Raw genomic sequence first — 19,352 nt, 5'->3', positions numbered from 1 at the left:
CCAAGGGAGTAGGCTGGCTTCATGAAGGGATACTCTACAATGGATCACATCCATGTCATTAATCAGGTAAACGTGAAATCCGCAGAGTACAATCAGCCTCTCTATGTTGCTTTCACAGATTACGTAAAGGCATTTGATTCAGTAGAGATACCAGCAGTCATAGAGGTATTACGTAATCAAGGAGTGCAGGCCGCTTACGTAAATATGTTGGAAAATATCTACAGAGATTCCACAGCTACCTTAATTCTACACAAGAAAAGTAGGGAGATACCCATAAAGAAAGGGGTCAGGCAAGGAGACATAATATCTCCAATGACATTCACTAGGTGCTTGGAAGAAGTATTCAAGCTATTAAACTAGGAAGGCTTAGGAGTAAGAATCTACGGCGAATATCTCAACAATCCTCAGTTTGTTGAGATATTCGCACCCCCCAGCACTACCCCCCATCAGCACCCCCCCTCCCATCTTCCCTCTAAAGGAAGATGGGGGGGGGGTGCTGTGACGAATGTGCCTTTGTTTGTGTGGCTGTGTTTTTTTGCGCTGAAGACTACAAAATTATCATTATCACGGGATGCACCTAGTAGCGAGTATACTGTTTAACAATCATGTATGTTTTCTGATGGTGCTGTGCATTAAGAGAAGCAGCAGCCGAAAGCGTCATTTTTTGTTAATAACTGTAGTTTGGCTGGCAGGTGATTGGCTATCTTGGGTAAACATTGCTCTCGTGTCCTTTGCCCCTTTGTGTTCACAGTTAAAATTCGATTCATGAGATCGACGGCAAATATCTCAGCAACCTTCGGTTTGCCAATGACATTGTTCAGTTCAGCAACACTGGAGACGAGTTACAGCAAATGGTTGAGGACCTTAACAGAGAGAGTCAAGGGTGGGGTTAAATATTATTATGCAGAAGACAAAGATAATTATGAATAGCCGGGCAAGGGAACAAGAGTTCAGGATCTCCAGTTGGCCTCTAGAGTCTGTGAAAGAGTACGTTTACCTAGGTCAAATAATCACAGGAAATCCTGACCATGAGAAGGAAATTCACAGAAGAATAGAGATGGGTTGGAGCGCATATGGCAGAATTGTCAGCTCCTGAATGGAAACTTACCATTATCATTGAAAAGGAAGGTGTACAATCAGCGCATTTTACCGGTGCTGACATATGGGGCAAAAACTTGGAGACTGACAAAGAAGCTTGAGAACAAGTTAAGGACCGCGCAAATAGCGATGGAACGAAGAATGCTAGGCATAACCTTAAGAGATAGAAAGAGAGCGTTTTGGATAAAAAAAGCAAACAGGTATCACCGATATTCTAATTGACATTAAGAGAAATAATGAAACTGGGCAGGTCATGTAATGCGCAGGTTAGATAAACGGTGGACAATTAGGGTTACAGAATGGCTGCCAAGAGAAGGGAAGCGCAGTAGAGGACGGCAGAAGAATAGGTGGGGCGATGAAATTTGGATACTCGCGGGCGCTAGTTGGAATCGGTTGGTACAGGACAGGGGTAATTGGAGATCGCTTAGAGAGGCCTTCGCCCTGCAGTGGACATAATAGGCTGATGATGACGATGATGAGATATGTTAGCCACTTTGAGTTGCCAGAGCCTTTCTCTAGGCCATATTTTGTAGTTACACACACTAACACGAGGTATGCTAAAGAAGTCACACCTACATTAGGCATTAACAAAATTACTTGAGACTAGTTCAGTGGTCATATATAGACACAAACAGCTGCTGTATGATAATTCATTTATAAAGCAAATGCGCTATGTATCCATAATAAGTTCTGGTCACCAGAGTGAACATTGACGTTTTTGTGTAGTGACAAGACCACTTCACTTGAGCTAATATTTTGCAGGTGCATCTCGGCCAGTAAACGAACTTTAAAAGCCATCTGCAATGGTGGGGGGTACAAAGGAAGTTAGGAGGAGGCCTACTGCGGGCTAGCTCACGTCAGCGGTCACAAGCACATAAATGCAATATTTGCTGGAAAGTTCACAGGTGTCTTAGCCATGAATAAAGCTACTCCAGATTTTCTGCACGCCTGTTTCAGTGGTCGCACACAGTAAATGTACTGAAGATTTGATAGATACACTGGACATTAATAATATTACTGATGGATCACTTAAGCAGTTGCAGACACGAACATTAATGGAGAGTGTACATGTATAAAACAGTTACGAGACACTTGCTTCAGCAGAAAACAAAACTGATGTCACATATGTACTAGAAGTTACAAGATATTTGCTGTACTTGAGTGGTCACAGACACAAATTCACTGTAAGTGTTCACAGGTTCGAAAGCCTCTAAGCAAGTAAACAGAAGCTGAATGCGACCTTTCCGTGGTTGCAGCCAAATATTGCTGAAGCCGGCACGGGTACCTTGGCGACTACACAATTAACGAAAAGCTTGTAGCATGCTCGCTTCAGCAGTCATAGACACAAAAATTCATTATATGAGTTCACCTGTACCAAAAGCTAACAGAGGATTTTTGTGGGCTTGCTTCAGTGGCCCCACAGAAACACAAGTTAATTCCAAAAGTTCACTAGTATGAGACAGCCTCGATGGAAGTTACCAGAGGCAGAGCGTGGATGTCCTTCCATGGCAGCAGATACCAATACTTCTGAAAAGATCACAGGTATCTCTGCGACTAAACATTTTACTAAGGCTCGCTGCAGGCTGGCTCAGCGGTCGCAGACAATTACATTGCAGTTCACGTGTACTAAGAAATTTAGTGGGGCATTTCTTTGGACTTGCTTGAACAGTCACAGATACAAAAATTAACCCAAAGTTCACAGGTACATCGGCCCATAACGAAGTTACCACACGCTGGATGCAGCCTGTCATCCATGGTTGCAGATGCAGAACAGAAGAGATCACGGGTACGTCACACAATTTACCAGTCGTCCTGCAGGATCGGTTCCAGTGGTCGCACACACGAAAATGCACTGTTAAGATGAGAGGGGCTAAACAGTTAGCAGATTTCCGTGGGCTTGTTTCTGTGCTGATCGTCAACGGAGAATGATGTCGACCCGGCTGATGGCAGGAACACAGCTTGGCTGTAAAGTATGCACTAAAAACGTGTGAGAAATATGTAGGAAAATTACTATCCATCATGTGCATGTTAACAACCTGCACCTTTAACAGCACTCTGCTGGTTCTGACAGCAACTCTGATTCCTTGCGGCTTCGTACAAACTTGCTGAGCTAACATTTATCAGACTAGAAGTTGTAATCAGTTCCACTCTGTACAAAGATAAAAGGAATTCTCCTATTCTCTACGTCAGCATAGCGATGTCAAGCGAGCTGATAACTGTAAAATATGTCGCAGTTTCGTCCGAAAAGCGAAGCAGTGATTGCGACAGCAAATTACCAGACAGCTATAATTAAGCAGCTGTACGTGTTATCGCCAGTGTATATTACAGTAAACCTTCCGCTTCCTTGTTAAATTAACAAACTTGGTGTCGTTCGCAAAGCGAAACATGAACACATCTCACTGACGGTAAAAACGCTATAGAAGCGCCGGCGTGATGAAGCGAGGCAGCAGAGACAAGCGATCGCTTCTTGTTGGTTCCAGCTAGAATGCGTTTCAAGAGCAAAGTATACGCGACCTTCTACGCTGCAGATGCGCGAGAACAGCGCTCACGCAGCCGCAACCCACTGCAGCGCACGTTCGCGTCAGCAAAATTTAGACAGGAGTGTTCCTACAATTCCTATAGCAATAATACAAAGAATTGGCGAATGTCGACTATATAGCTTCACTAAGAATACAATGACAATATGGGGATGCGACAGTCTCGTAATCTTGCCCAGCGCATGACGCACACATGTCAGCACATACGCTGACCTAAATGATAGCAAATGCGAGAGGAAACTGAAGCAGCACGGTTGGGTCACCGCCCTGTGTGAGAGGTGCTGCCAATGAAATACAAATGCCTGCAATAGTTTCGTTATTCGTAACTTCCGCGGTTGTACGATTGCTCTTGTAATCGCGGTTACGGAAAGAAAACTCAAACAGTACACAAACCTTACTCGATATAAATAACCTGACAGAAATCTAATTAACGGTCAAAAAAGACAAACGTTCTCCATGACTAAAAAATATATTATTGGGTTTTACGTGCCAAACCCACGATCTGATTATGAGGCACGCCATAGTGGGGGACTCCGGAACAAATATCGGCAAACGTTTCCCATTACTAATACAAAACAATACGACCACGTGCGAACGAGCTATATTCTACGTAGCGTAAGTGTTTCGATAGTTGCAGGAAGCTGAGACCTAAGCTTGATCTTATTACCATCATAATAGCATGCATTCGACCTCATGCATATAGGCAGCAGCCTAACAAGTCGCGCAAAAGTTTCGTTATTTCGAAAAATGTGCATGGCACTGTCTGGCACGAGTATATATATGCTGTACGTGATGATTAATTGGCTAGCCGCACTGCTGCTGATATCCGGAGCGTGGTAAAGTTCAACAGTGCGGCCGGCCAATTAACCATAACGTGTAGCAAGTGTTTTGATAGTGATACAAATGCCTACATCTGTATTCCACGTCACAAGTTCATGTACAAACTTGCACGCTAATTCCTTCATTCCAAGGACAGCGACAAGGTGTTCCATCATCCTTCAAAACCACGACTTACACTTACTGTATAGAATCGCACCCCTCTTTGTAACGCCCTACGTGACATTCAGAGGATTGAAATAAGTAAGTAAAGGAAATTCAGTAAATCCATCCTTGAGCAGTTGTTACGGTTGCTATCGCGATCGTTAAGCAAACAGTCATTTTTCTCCACTGTGAATCAATGTTATTCCTGTACAAATACCTGAACGTTCTCCCAGCCCATTTACTTTTTCCGTATTCATCAGTCGTTCTTCATAATTAATCTTATTGTGAGCTTCCATCACTTCAAAACTTGTCCAGCCCACATCACCCTGCAGAGCTTCATTTGTAGTCTTCCCGTGAGCGCCCAATGATAGGCGTCCGACTGACCTTTGGTTGCCATCGAGTCCTGATTGTATCCATAATTTCAAGCAAACAACCGCATTTCCAAATATAAGTCCTGGAACCAGTACACATTTCTACATACCCCGGAGCACCTCGTACCTATAGTATCCCCATTGCGTTCTGTGTTTCATGATGGCCGCATTTCTCTTGCCCTTTACTGGTATTGTTTTTTCCTGCGTTTCCATATATCTATTGCCTTCGTTTATGCATATACCAAGGTACTTATATTCTTTTACGCGAGTTATTTCCTGGCCCTGTATTGTCACTGTCTGTTCGCTGTTTTCATTGAAAACCATAACACCTGATAAATTAACGCTAAATTTCAGACCTAACTTATCGCCTTGCTGTCCACAGATATTAGCCATACGTTGCATATCACTTTGCTTGTTAGCTAGCAACACAATGTCATCCGCATAAAACAAATCTGGAAGCTGCTGCTCCACTATTGTGCCCGTCTGTTTGCATTAGAGATTAAACACGATATTACTTCATTCTAGCGCCCTTTCGATCCTCACCATGTACATCATAAACAGCAGCGGGAATAAAGGGCACCCCTGCCTAAATCCCTTGTTTATATCAACTTTATCCTTGCATCTCATCCCTTCCCATTCAATGCCAAACGGCATTTTCTAGGTAAATATATCTCAGAAGCTACAGACAATTTTCGCCTAAGCCTTCCCTTTCCAGAATATGCCACAAGATGTTGCGGTCTACGTTGTCACACGCTCCTGTAATGTCTAACAAGGCCACATATAACGGTCTCCTTTCTACTGTTGATATTTCAATACACTGACTAAGGATCAATACGTTGTCATATAAACGCCCACCTTTTCTGAAGCCATTCTGAAGTTCACCGAAAATACCATTATTATTTGCCCATGCTTGCAGTTTTACCTTAATTGCCTGCATTACTAACCAGTATATTACCGGTGTAATGGTCAACGGTCTATACGAATGAATTCTTTATCACCCTTACCTTTTAAATTCTACTTCGTTACCAACTGTCTGGTATTCGTCATTTAGATTTCTACTGCTTTCAACAGAGCGTCAGTACTTTTTGGTCCGGTATTTCGTTAATAAGCCTAACGCGAATCTCGTCTATCCCAGTGGCTGTGCGCTTCGAAATTGTAACACGATAGCGTTAAGGAACCATGGAAGAGGACTTGGCAGAGGCCTGTGTCGCAGAAAATCCAGCGTCCGGTATCAGACGACGCACCGGTGGAAATACTTTTTTGAACCACCTATACCCAGGCCTTCCAAATGACGCAAGGACAGAACTGAAATAATTGAATTTCTAAAGAGAAAATGCGTAGAAAAATCGTAAACTACGACATGCACACAACCTACAGACATGAGAACTCTCGGACGGTAAAACATAATTCTGCTGGGCGAAAACTCAAAGAAACCTCTTCACACATACAGACCGGCCGCGGCGTTCACAGATCAGCCGCGGCGCCCACCATTTTGCGCACGCCGGCGCGACGGATGTCTTGGGGGCCACGGAGCGGCGTGCCCGGTTCCTTGCAATAACTACAGCTGGCACTCGCCTCCGCTGCATCGCGGCCCACGCAAGAGGCCGTGGTTCCACCACAAAGCACGCCTTCGTGCAACGCGTTCGCGGCAAGCGTTTCCCGGTAAACATTACGGTTACATACGCTCCAGTTGCTGGGAAGCGTGAGAAGTAGCCAGGGAAATTTTAATGCTATCGCGTTCCACTCTTACAGGCGAAGCTTAAGGGTCCTCCAAATTTTCTCTTCGGCTTTCTTTCAGCGGATGGATGGATAGATGTTATGAGCGTCCCCTTTAGAACGGGGTGGCGGGTTGCGCCACCAAGCTCTTGCTATTATACTGCCTACTGTCCTACCAAGGTTAAAAAAAGGAAAAAAAAACCTTTGAGCTCCCACAACAAAATTTTCTGATCCCCTATTGCGAACTTTGCTTTTGTACGTCTCCGTTTTCTGTTGTTTCCCTTCGTTTCTTCCACCAATCTTCCAATCGCCTCTCAATAATCTCTATTGCGGACATATTTACTTTTCTACTGCTCTAGCTGAACCCAAGGGCTTCAAGGAGGCCAGTGGTGCCTAAATCGACGCTTCATTCTAACGCAACATTCTAATAAAACATGCTCCATCGTTTCCCTAACTTTACCGCAGCAAGCACATGCTTCTTCTTCCTTCTTATATCTCGCTTTATAGGTGCGTGTTCTAAGGCATCCCGATCTCGCTTCGAAAAGTAATGAGTTCCCCTTTGAGTTATCATAAATTGTACCTTTCCTGATTTCGTTTTTTCCTCTTCAGTAGCTACTCATGGTAGGTTTCTTTTCCATTGCCGCCACCCATGAGATTATTTCAGCCTCTCTGACTTCCTGCTTGACGTTCTTTGTCGCTGTGTTGCCCACTATACAAGTCGCATACTTGTTGGTAAGCCTCCTAGTTCTTTTCCTTCACTGTGAATCAATGTTTTTCCTGTACAGATACCTCAACACTCTCCCAGCCCATTTACTGTCTTCCATATTCCTCAGTCGTTCTTCATAATCAATTTTACTGCGAGCTCCCTCACTTCAACACTAGTTCAGCCCATATCACCCTGCACAGCTTCATTTGTAGTCTTCCCGTGAGCGCCCATGCGAGGCGTCCGACTGACCTTTGGTTCTCATTGAGTCCTGATTGTACCCCTGATTTAGAGCAAACAACCGCATTTCCAAAAATTACACCTTTCATTAGAGCCATTACACCTTTCCACATACCCCGGGGCACCTCGTACCTGTTGTATCCCCATAGGGCTCTGTGCTTCATTATGGCTGCATTTCTCTCCCCCTTCACTGTTATTGTTTTTTTCCTGTGTTTCCATATATCGATTCCCTTCGTTTATCCATATACCAAGGCATTTATATTCTGTTACCCGAGGTATTTCTTGGCCCTGTATCGCCACTGTCTGTTCACGATTCTCATTGAATTGAATTTGAATTGAATTGAATTTCATTGAACACCTGATTTTCTAATACTAAATTTCAAACCTAACTTGCCTTCCTGTCCACAGATATGAGCCAGGCGTGGCAAGTCACTTTGCTTGTTAGCTAGCAACACAATGTCGTCCGCACAAAATAAACCTGGAAGCTGCTGCTGCTCTGCTATTGTACCCGCCTATTTGTATGAGAGATTAAACGCGATATCGCTTCCTTCTAGCGCCGTCTCCATCTTCAACATGTACATCATAAACAGCAATGGGGATAAAGGGCACTCCGGCCTCAGTCCCTTGTTGATATCAACTTTCTTTTCGCTCCTCATCCATTCCCATTCAACGCAAACGGTATTTTCTAGGTAAATCTCTCTCAAAAGCTGTAGACAATCGTCACCTAAGCCTTGCCCTTACAGAATATCCAACAACATGTTGCGGTCTACGTTGTCATCATCATCATCATCATCATCATCATCATCATCGTCATCATCATCGTCAGCCTGGTTACGCACACTCCAGGGAAAAGGCCTCTCCCATACTTCTGCAAATACCCCGGTCATGTAATACTTGTGGCCATGTTGTCCCTGCAAACGTCTTAATCTCATCCGCCCACCTAACTTTCTGCCGCCTCCTGCTACGCTTCCCTTCCTTTGGAATCCAGTCCGTAACCCTTAATGACCATCGGTTATCTTCCCTCCTCATTACATGTCCTTCCCATGCCCATTTCCTTTCCTTGATTTCAACTAAGATTTCATTAACTCGAGCTTGTTCCCTCACCCAATCTGCTCTTTTCTTATCCTTTAGCGTTACACCCATCATTCTTCTTTCCATAGCTTGTTGCGTCGTCCTCAATTTAAGTAGAACCCTTTTCGTAAGCCTACAAGTTTCTGCCCCGTATGTGAGTACTGGTAAGACACAGCTGTTATACACTTTTCTCTTGAGGTATAATGGCAACCTGCTTTTCATGATCTGAGAATGCCTGCCAAACGCACCCCAAACTTATTCTTATTCTTCTAATTATTTCAATCTCATGATCCGGATCCGCGGCCACTACCTGTCCTAAGTAGATGTATTCCATTACCATTTCCAGTGCCTCGCTACCTATCGTAAACTGCTGTTCTCTTCCGAGACTGTTAAACATTATTTCAGTTTTCTCCAGATTAATTTTTAGACCCACCCTTCTGCTTTGCCTCTCCAGGTCAGTGAGCATGCATTGCCATTTGTCCCCTGAGTTACTAAGCAAGGCAATATCATCAGCGAATCGCAAGTTACTAAGGTATTCTCCATTAACTCTTATCCCCAATTCTTCCCAATCCAGGTCTCTGAATACCTCCTGTAAACACGCTGTGAATAGCATTGGAGAGATCGTATCTCCCTACCTGACGCCTTTCTTTATTGGGATTTTGTTGCTTTCTTTATGGAGGACTTCGGTGGCTATGGAGCCGCTGTAGATATCTTTCAGTATTTTTACATACGGTTCGTCTACACCCTGATTCCGCAATGGTTCCATGACTGCTGAGGTTTCGACTGAATCAAACGCTTCCTCGTAATCAATGAAAGCTGCATATAAGGGTTGGTTATATTCCGCACATTTTTCTATCAGCTGATTAATAGTGTGAATACGGTATATTGTTGAGCAGCCTTTACGGAATCCTGCCTAGTCCTTTGGTTGACAGAAGTCTAAGGTGTTCTTGATTCTATTTGCGATTGCCTCAGTAAATACATTGTTGGCAACGGACAGTAAGCTGATCGGTCTATAATTTTTCAAGTCATTGGCGTCCCCTGTCTTATGGATTAGGTTATGTCAGCGTTCTTACAAGATTCAGGTACGCTCGAAATCATGAGGAATTGCGTATACAGGGTAGCCAGTTTTTCTAGAACAGTCTGCCCACCATCCTTCAACAAATCTGCTGTTACTTGATCCTCCCCAGCTGCCTTCTCCCTTTGCATAGCTCCCAAGGCTTTCTTTACTTCTTCCGGCGTTACTTGTGGGATTTGAAATTCCTCTAGACTAGTCTGTCTTCCATTATCGTCGTGGGTGCCACTGGTACTGTATAAATATCTATAAAACTTCTCAGCCACTTGAACTGTCTCATCCATATTAGTAATAATATTGCCAGCTTTGTCTCTTACCGCATACTACTGATTCTTGCCTATACCTAGTTTCTTCTTCACTGCTTTTAGGCTTCCTCCGTTCCTGAGAGCATGTTCAATTCTATCCATATTATACTTCCTTATGTCAGCTCTCTTACGCTTGTTGATTGACTTCGAAAGTTCTCCCAGTTGTATTCTGGCTGTAGGGTTAGAGGCTTTCCTACATTGGCGTTTCTTGATTAGATTTTTCGTTTCCTGCGATAGCTTACTGGCATCCTGTCTGAGTTACCACCGAATTCTATTGCACAATCCTTAATGATGCCCATAAGACTGTCGTTCATATCTTCAACACTAAGGTCCTCTTCCTGAGTTAAGGCCGATTACCTGTTCTGTAGCTTGATCCGGAATTCCTCTATTTTCCCTTTTACCGCTAAGTCATTGATCGGCTTCTTATGTACCAGTTTCTTCTGTTCCCTCCTCAAGTCTAGGGTAATTCGAGTTCTTACCATCCTATGGTCACTGCAGCGCACCTTGCCGAGCACGTCCACATCTTGTATGATGCCAGGGTTAGCGCAGAGTATAAAGTCTATTTCATTTCTAGTCTCGCCATTCGGGCTCCTCCACGTCCACTTTAGGCTATCCCGCTTGCGGAAGAAGGTATACATTATCCGAATGTTATTCTGTTCTGCAAACTCAACTAATAACTCTCCCCTCCTATTCCTAGAGCCTATGCCATATTCCCCCACTGACTTGTCTCCAGCCTGCTTCTTGCCTACCCTGGCATTGAAGTCGCCCATCAGTATAGTGTATTTTGTGTTGACTTTAATCATCGCCGATTCCACGTCTTTATAGAAGCTTTCGAATTCGTGGTCATCATGACTGGATGTAGGCACGTAGACCTGTACGACCTTCAATTTGTACCTCTTATTAAGTTTCCCAACAAGACCTGCCACCCTCTCGTTAATGCTATAGAGTTCCTGTATGTTACCAGCTATATCCTTATCAATCAGGAATCCGACTCATAGTTCTCGTCTCTCCGCTAAGCCCCGGTAGCACAGGACGTGCCCGCTTTTTAGCACTGTATATGCTTTTTTCGTCCTCCTAACTTCACTGAGCCCTATTATATATCATTTACTGCCCTCTAATTCCTCCAGTAGCACTGCTAGACTCGCCTCACTAGATAGCGTTCTAGCGTTAAACGTTGCAGGTTCAGATTCCAATGGCGGCCTGTCCGGTCCTGTACGTTGTCACAGGCTCCTGTAATGTCTAAAAAGGTCACATATAACGGCCTGCTTTCTACTTTTGATATTCCAATACACTGAGTAAGAACACATAAGTTATCATCCAAACGTCTACCTATTCTGAACCCATTTTGAAGTTCTCCCAAAATGCCATTATTGCCTCCCTATGCTTGCAGCTTTAATTTGATTGCCTGCATTGCTAACCTGTATATTACCGATGTAATGGTCAACGGTCTATACGAGTGAATTCTATCTTTCTCCCCCTAACCTTTATAAAATAAATTCATTCTGCTTTGTCGCCAACTGTGTGGCATTCGTCTATCTTTTAATGTTTTTTCCACTGCTTTCACCAGAGCTTCCTTACTTTTTTGTCCTAGTTAATTAATCAGCCTAACGGGAACCTCGTCTAGCCCTGTGGCTGTTCGATTAGGAATTTTCTCTTCAGTTTCCTTCCAGTTGAAATTTGTCAGCACCAGCTCCTATTCCACCTGGGTCTCTTTCATGCTCTTTTTTTCTTCAAATACAACCTCGTCATTGCCATGGAAAGATTCGGCCGTTATTTTTCGTATGTAATTTATTGCTGCTTCCCCTTCCAGTTTGTTTCCATCTTCGTCTAGGAAATGTTGTTGACTTCCTGCCTAATAATTTTATGTGGTTCGAAAATATTCCAGGTGCGGCCTTCTTTTTCTCACGTATTTCTGACAACCAACGGTCACTTTCACCTTTTATCTTTGCTTCAACAGTATGAACGATAGACTTTTTCTCCCGATCTATTTCCCATTTACTGGCTACTTCATCCTGCGGCAACTGCGCCTTCTTTCCCTGCTTGTGCTCTCGGGATGATTCCTGTCGTTCGGCGATCGCTTCTCGTATCTCCCTGTTCCACCAGCTTTCCGGTTTCTTTTTTTTTTCCTTTCCAACGAACATGTTGTTTCTCTTTCCGTATTTCTGTCATTATTACACTTAGAAGCTCACTATATTCCCACTGTTTATTTGGCCATTTGCCAAGTTCTTCCTCGACTCTAGTGACTACAATTGTTATTTGTTCAGCGTTCAAATTTGGACTGGCCATTTTGCACTCCTTGCTCTCTTTACCAACTACATGGCCCATTTTCAAAATGATGCGTTTATGGTCACTCCCTATGCTGCTATACCCTTCGTCATCAATGACCATTTCTCTCATTTTATCATAAATTCCTTCTGTCATCAGACAGTAATCAATGGCCGATTGCCGGTTTCCCACTTCCCGCGTGATCTGCCCTTCACACTTAGGCCCTGTACGTATTCACGATAACGAGTTTTTGTTGCTCACAAAGGTCTAGCATTGACTTCCCGTTGTTGTCAGTATAGCCATCTAAATCCTGTATGGCGGCATTCATGTCGCCTAATAGGATAATTCCAGTATCATTCCCGAAATCCTTAATATCAGCACTTATGCATTCCACTAACCCTTTATTCTTCTCCGCGCTATATTTTCCGGTCCACAAATACGTAACGCCCAGCCAAGTTTTTTTCCCACTCATTGTACCTGATAACCAAATACGCTCTTGACATTTTGAATTTAGTCTTTTGCATTTGGCTCCCTGATGGATGAGCATTCCGACTCCCCCTCCCTTTCTTTCCGACTTAGTTCTGTTGCACCCTTCCCAAACATAATTCTAAATCACTGGCGGCTCTTCCGAGTCTCTAAGGTGCGTTTCTGTAACCGCATGCACCCCTCTTCGTTCTCTATTTAACTGCTCCTCAATCTCTGCCCACTTGTCCTTTCTTCTGCCGCCCTGGATGTTTATGTATCCCACTGCATGGCGAGCTCTCTTTTTTTCCTTTCCTCCTTTTTGTGTTATTGACGGCGATGCTATACTGCGGTTCCCTTACGAGAGCTTTTTCATTACTAGCTACTCTGGCCTCCTGAGCGCCCGTGGGCCACCTAAAAAAGCAACAGCGCGACCAGCAAGTCGTCAGCCCACTTCTCGTGCAAGCCTGTAATTGAAGTGGACCTCCCCTCGTTGAAAACCACCACACCTACTCACTTCCCTGTTTACTTCGACAACCTCGAAGCCTTTCTCTCGGATCATTTTCCATATCGCCTCATTAGCAGCCACTACGGCTCTTTGTACGTGACTATCACGTACAGGCACCTCCGGCACCGTGCATACCACGATCTGCACCTGAGGGGACAGCTCGCGCAAGTCGTCCACCCCCTTCTCGAAGCGCTGGGATAGTCCTGTCCCTTTCCTGTTTAGGACGTCATTTAGCCCACCTGCTTCTATGACAAGGTTGCGCACGTGGGCATTTTCGGCGAGCTTTTCTTTTGCTCGCTCCATGACGGAACCCAGTGTCCGCCCTGGAAATGTCCCTACCGCCACTCTTTTATCGCCTTTCACCCTCTCCACAATTGCTTCTGAGCACCTACCCAGCGGATGCGGAGACGTGAGCGCCACCTGGTGTTGCTTCAATGTGGCTTCCTCCGCTTTCCTCCTGGCGCTCTCTTCGCTTCGCAGTCTTTCATCACCTGCTGCGCTCCGCGTTCGCTCTTTCATCCTTCTGTGTACTCGTTCGCTCGGTTACGCCGAGGTAGGACGAGCGATGCCGAGGAACGCCGACGCTCAACGCAGGAACGGGTGCCTAAAAAATCGAAATAAGAAATTGCTGAGACTGAGAGAGTGAGATGACATGCCCTAGTATCACTATTGATATCGGCACACGTGATGCGTTTTTCACACAGACGGGGTTCGCCCGCTCACGCATACTTTATATTCTCTGAATTCTCGGCGTCTGGTGCATATGACGTACAAATGGCTCTTAGGCGGTGCTATTAACTGCAATACTTCAAGGCTAAGTCCTCCTGCAGTTAGCAACAAGTACCCTTCCTCTTTGTTGCATACGCATGCATGGGCAACGCGAAAGGAAGAACAAACACGATAGTTCTAGGAGCGCATTTTGCTGCCTTCTGCAAAATATGTTTGTGTGGTCAAAATTTGCAAAGCAGCCAGCTGTTCTAAGTGTGCCATCAGTAGAGCAACACATGTTACGAGTACTCCTGCTGAATGAACGCTAATCGGATTATTCAAGAATTACTCACGGTATTGATAAATTTATAAAGTCTCGTTTTAATTAATCAGCATTCTTACGATGCTTCAAACACTTTCCGCTCCTTATCCATTTATATCCGGATCTAACCGCTTTTCTATCACACCAACTTGAGTCACTGTGTATGCTGTTAGATATGGAGCTGTTTCCTGCGATTACTTCGAGTTCCCCCCGGACCACATCGAATCGCAGCACATTCCAGAGGAGCGCTCGAGCAGACAAGTTCACGTGCAAACAAGTTCGTAAGCCGCCGGTAGCTGTTCTCTGCTTGACTCTTCCAGAAAGCGAGGGGATAGCACGGCACTGTTGGAAGTAAAGTGGGTGCCAAACCAAGACGGCGGTAATGCGCCGTGACAGCCGGACGTGCTGGGAAGGCCCAAGCCTACCCCTCTTCGCCTTTGAAGAAGGCATTTGCCACCACTGCGGAGCCGTACCACCGGGAGCAGGTGGGCCCTCGGACAATGGAGCATGAGCACCCCCCCATTCTCCGCCTTGGAAGAAGCGCATTGCAAGTCTGCGAGGCAAGACCGCAGAGAGCCGCCGGGTGTGACAACGCGATACGGGCGCCAACCATTGGCTGAAAATGGCGTCATCTGAGCGGACTCTCACATTGGCCAAACATGACGCGACTTCCAGTCCTCGAAGGGTTTAAAAGAAGCATTCCAGAGAGACCAAAGCATTCCCTGGTTCCCTGATTCACCTCTCTCGAGCTTCTTGCCGCGGGCCGCAGCGTCCGAGTTGCTGCCGGCCCGTAATGACTGCATGACTGTTACTGGACTCTCACCTCTCTGTATATAATGTAAAATAAATACTCCCAAGTATTGTTTTCATCCCGAAGTCCGTCCTTCAACCCCTACAATGCGCAACTCTAACAGTGAACCTCTTTACTTTCATGGGTCACTTTCTAAGGAAGTGGGAGGCATGGCTTGCGGATGAGGAACAGGACAGCTAGCTGGCTCTCCTGTACCAAGCCCAGCGAGCCGCTCAAGCCAGTGGGACCCTGAACTAGGGGCTGCACTTACACCTTTCTTTTTTTCTTTTTTTTCGTCTTTTCTCAATAAAGCTTTACTCTCTTGGAACTAGTATACGTGCGAGTTCTCGTTGCAAGTGGGCGAATAGCTCGCTTCCTAGCACGCTTACTAGCACTAGGTATGTGTCGCTCTTCATGGTTATTATAGCAACATATAAAATATATCGTCACAATGCAATTACACACCCATCATAACATAACTTGTTAATCACATTAACATTGCCAATCATCTCCAAAAATACATGCACTGCCAATTTTAACCACGTTTGCTATTTTATACGTCCCCCCCCCCAAAAAAAAAACTACTATAGCAGCTGCGATGCCATAGATGTCTATCGTCAGTTTACTATCATCAGTTTACTATCGTCAAAAAAAGAAAAACGCCATAAGATTAGCTTGACAACAACCACATCCCTGCAGATAACGAGCCGCGAATTAATCAATAGATATTTCATGGGAACGCAACTTCTGCGTTCGATTGTGAATGGCTCCGCGTAACGCACCACAATATGTATTCCAACGTCAGCTGCGCGGCAAATTGTGTCACATTCCCGTTATTATTTGCCCAGCTGTTCCCGGAAGTTGCTGGAACGTGGAGGTCATACGAACAGAGAGCCTAATTAGAGATAATCTTGCAGCCTGGGTGAATAGCATCGATTTGAGAGGTGCAATGTCCTTATCGCACCTCCCCCACCCCGCTCGCGACAGGAACGTCTATATCTCTGTTCTTTGTAGTCAAGTGTTCGACGAAAACTAGTCTGGCGAGGAAACGTATTGGCGCAAAAAAAAAAAAAATGTGCACTCGCGAGTGCACGTTTTCTTGCCATCTCTGTACTTTACGGCACGCGTATAGGCTTCCCCCCCAAAAATGAAGTTTTTCTTTTTCCTGATTTCTGCGTCTGAAATTTCGTGAGCAGCTGCACTGTACGCACAGTGCAGACACAGGAAGCAGACAGACTTGGTTATGATACGAAGGTGCGCGACATCGGCAAACTTCTGTTATGAAGAGGTGTCATATAAGGCACGCGTGCGTGTGACCGCCTCACTCAGTCGCATTTTAATGCATAAGTCAGATCACGTAGAGGGAAAAAAAAGCCGTTTGTAAAATAAAGTTGATCTCCCTCTCTCCTTTGCTTTGCTCGTGCGTCGAGCACGTGAGCATGCACGAAGTCAGGCTTTTTAATATCCAACGCTGAGCGCCGAGTACATCGGCTGAAATTTTCTGCCAACCACTCAGGTGGCCGAAACTATTCGGTGCAGCTCTTCCGCATGCAGGACATTTAGATTACGTTGTCAGTACATCACGACTAAACATCCACGCGAGGGAAGCTTTTGTACGTGGCTTGTATAATTAGCATTCTGGCACTGCAAATATCCGATGAACGCCTATTCAAGGACAGCACCATTGCACTTCGTTTTTTTGTGTTATGTTTTGTGAGAGCTATTTAACTAACTAACGGCCCATACTGAGGGTTTCTTTGAACAGTAAAAGGCACCTACACATTGCTGAACAAAAACGAACCGTTATGACATTAGATATTTCATTATTTCAAATAAACTGATAAGTAAATTAGAGTTCTCGGAGTTCATGTTGTGGATTTCGGAGTTTCGGTACTTTTCAAATGCATGAAAAGTGGTTGTTCTTGAGTAAATCCCTCGGCGAAGATACTTTTTCCCGCTTGGTAGCATCTTACCATAAGAACTGATTCGTTAATGTACTGCAGGCAATCCCGAAGCTTTCCTTATATAGCATGATTCCACTAACCACCCCACATAACGGCAGTACTTCTGCAACTAGGCTATGAAAAGTGTCAGCAATTTTCCTCGTCAACAGTCTAAGACATACATTGCAGTCGACATAGGCATCATTGATGCGTTTGTCCGCCTACTCATTGTTCCATGCAAGAGCACTCCGATATCCGGATAAAAAGGAAATGAAGCTTCCGAGGAGTCCAAATACCTGTTTGGACCTCGAAGAAGTCTCTCAAAGATGGCGAGGAAGAACAGCAAGAGTTCGCAAGTGAGAAGGTGAAGGTGTGGAACAGGCTCCCATTTGAATGAAAACACTCTCGTAATTACTCCCAATACCTGCAGCGCTCCTTTCGAAAACAATGCGAGGGTGTTCACTAGTTTTATTTTGGTTTGAATTCGTAGTGGTGATGTTTGTATGTAGCACGTCTGCTCTTTCGTGTCTCCGAAATCACTAATATCCACGTTTTGTGCACCGATACTTACCAAATGCGCATTCTCCATTGGACCCGGAAGTATAAAAAATTGTGGGGTTTTACGTGCCAAAACCACTTTCTGATTATGAGGCACGCCGTATAGTGGAGGACTTCGGAAATTTCGACCACCTGGGGTTCTTTAACGTGCACCTAAATCTAAGCACACGGCTGTTTTCGCATTTCGCCCCCATCGAAATGCGGACACGGAATTATAGTCTCTGGCTATGGGTTTAAACACATTAATGTATACGTTGTCAATATTTATATGAATAAAAGTCAATTCAAAGTATAGGCTGCGTTTCACTTCTGTCTGACCGCAAATTAAATGAATATTGTCATTTTACCAGCCAGAACCACGATATGACTACGAGGTACGCCGTTGTGGGGAGACTCCGTATTAATTTTGTCCGCCTGTTCTTTTTTTTTTTTTTTAGCATGCACCAAATGCTCGGTACACGAGCGTTCTTGCATTACGCCCCCATTGTAACGCGGCAGCCGCGGCCGGGATCGAACCCGTGTCCTCGAGCTCGGCACAGCAACGCCACATCCACTGAGCTCTAAACCGCGGCGGGTTGTCTGAACGCAAGCGAGCGTTACGTGCCCTGTATCGGTAGCGTGCTGGGTGCTTAGCGACAGCCACATTTTAGTCCCCGGTTTTATTCATGGCAGCATATACAGAACTCAACCATGTGAACAGTACTGAGCACTGTTCTGATGTCAATATTGCAGGCCTTGCTCCACCACCACGTTCACACAGAACGCTTTTCTGTCTATATTGCTGGCGCCGGTTCGTGGCCACGGCAAAGGCACAATGCGCAGTGCTTTTCGAAGTAGACCACGCCTCTGCGAGACTCATCATATCGGCCGGCGTTATATACCGTAATTAAATGACACGCTCGCCCCGATAAGCCGGAACGTGTCCACAAAGATGCCCGACGACGTTGTATGTAGACTCGGTACTGACATGAGCGACGCGCGCGCATTTTGCAGTTTACAGTTTTGCAGAACCTCGAAAAAGTGAGAAGTCCGTAAACATATAACCGAGGTTACAATAGCGGAAGTCGGCATAGCAGGAATAACCGGGCTGAAGAAATGATTGCGCAACTGAGTCCATCATTTTCTTTAAAAACTAACCGCACTGACCCCAGGGTGCAAGCAAGTGCCACAGATTTATTTATTTATTTATTTATTTATTTATTTATTTATTTATTTATTTATTTATTTATCTGTGCCTACTGCAGCGCAATAAGCGCTATAGCAGGAGTGAGTGAACAAAGGAAATTATAAACAGCAAAATACCTTTCAGCGATAATGATGATGTGCTGAGACCATACATCTTGGATGGCGGATGCAAAACTTCGGGATGGGCATGAGTGAATAGACCCAGGTAAGGAACTCCAGTTTTCTATGGAACAAGGGGAAAAGCTGAATTTAAACATGTTAAACAGATGGTTGTCGCAAGAGCAGCTAACCAGCAATTTTCTTTTTTTTTTATTTTCGTGTCCCTTGGCCGATAGAAGTGTAAAAATAATAACAGCCTGCCAAATGCCCGTAGAAGCGGACTTGCGTTATTGACGATATTTTTCTAGAGCAAGAATACTGAGTCCACTTTGATGACTTCATGGCGGTGATCTAGCCTCAACTTCATCTACAAGGCAAGACTGGATCCGTGCTTCTAGGTCTGGGCGTTCATAACTTG

At 44.8% G+C, this 19,352-nt stretch overlaps 1 protein-coding gene across 1 annotated transcript in view; it reads right to left on the bottom strand.

Annotated features, from left to right (window-relative positions):
- LOC135905759 (MAM and LDL-receptor class A domain-containing protein 2-like) overlaps positions 1-19,352 on the bottom strand; it is a 180,349-nt gene that overhangs the window by 151,613 nt on the left and 9,384 nt on the right. Inside the window, exon 2 of the mRNA XM_070529435.1 lies at positions 18,953-19,058. Coding sequence (XP_070385536.1) covers positions 18,953-18,989 — 37 coding nt within the window. The 5' untranslated portion in view covers positions 18,990-19,058. The remainder of the gene's footprint in view (positions 1-18,952; positions 19,059-19,352) is intronic.

Source organism: Dermacentor albipictus, chromosome 1, assembly GCF_038994185.2.
Source record: "Dermacentor albipictus isolate Rhodes 1998 colony chromosome 1, USDA_Dalb.pri_finalv2, whole genome shotgun sequence".
In the NCBI taxonomy this organism is placed as follows: domain Eukaryota; kingdom Metazoa; phylum Arthropoda; class Arachnida; order Ixodida; family Ixodidae; genus Dermacentor; species Dermacentor albipictus.
This window is presented reverse-complemented; position numbering and strand designations above follow the sequence as displayed.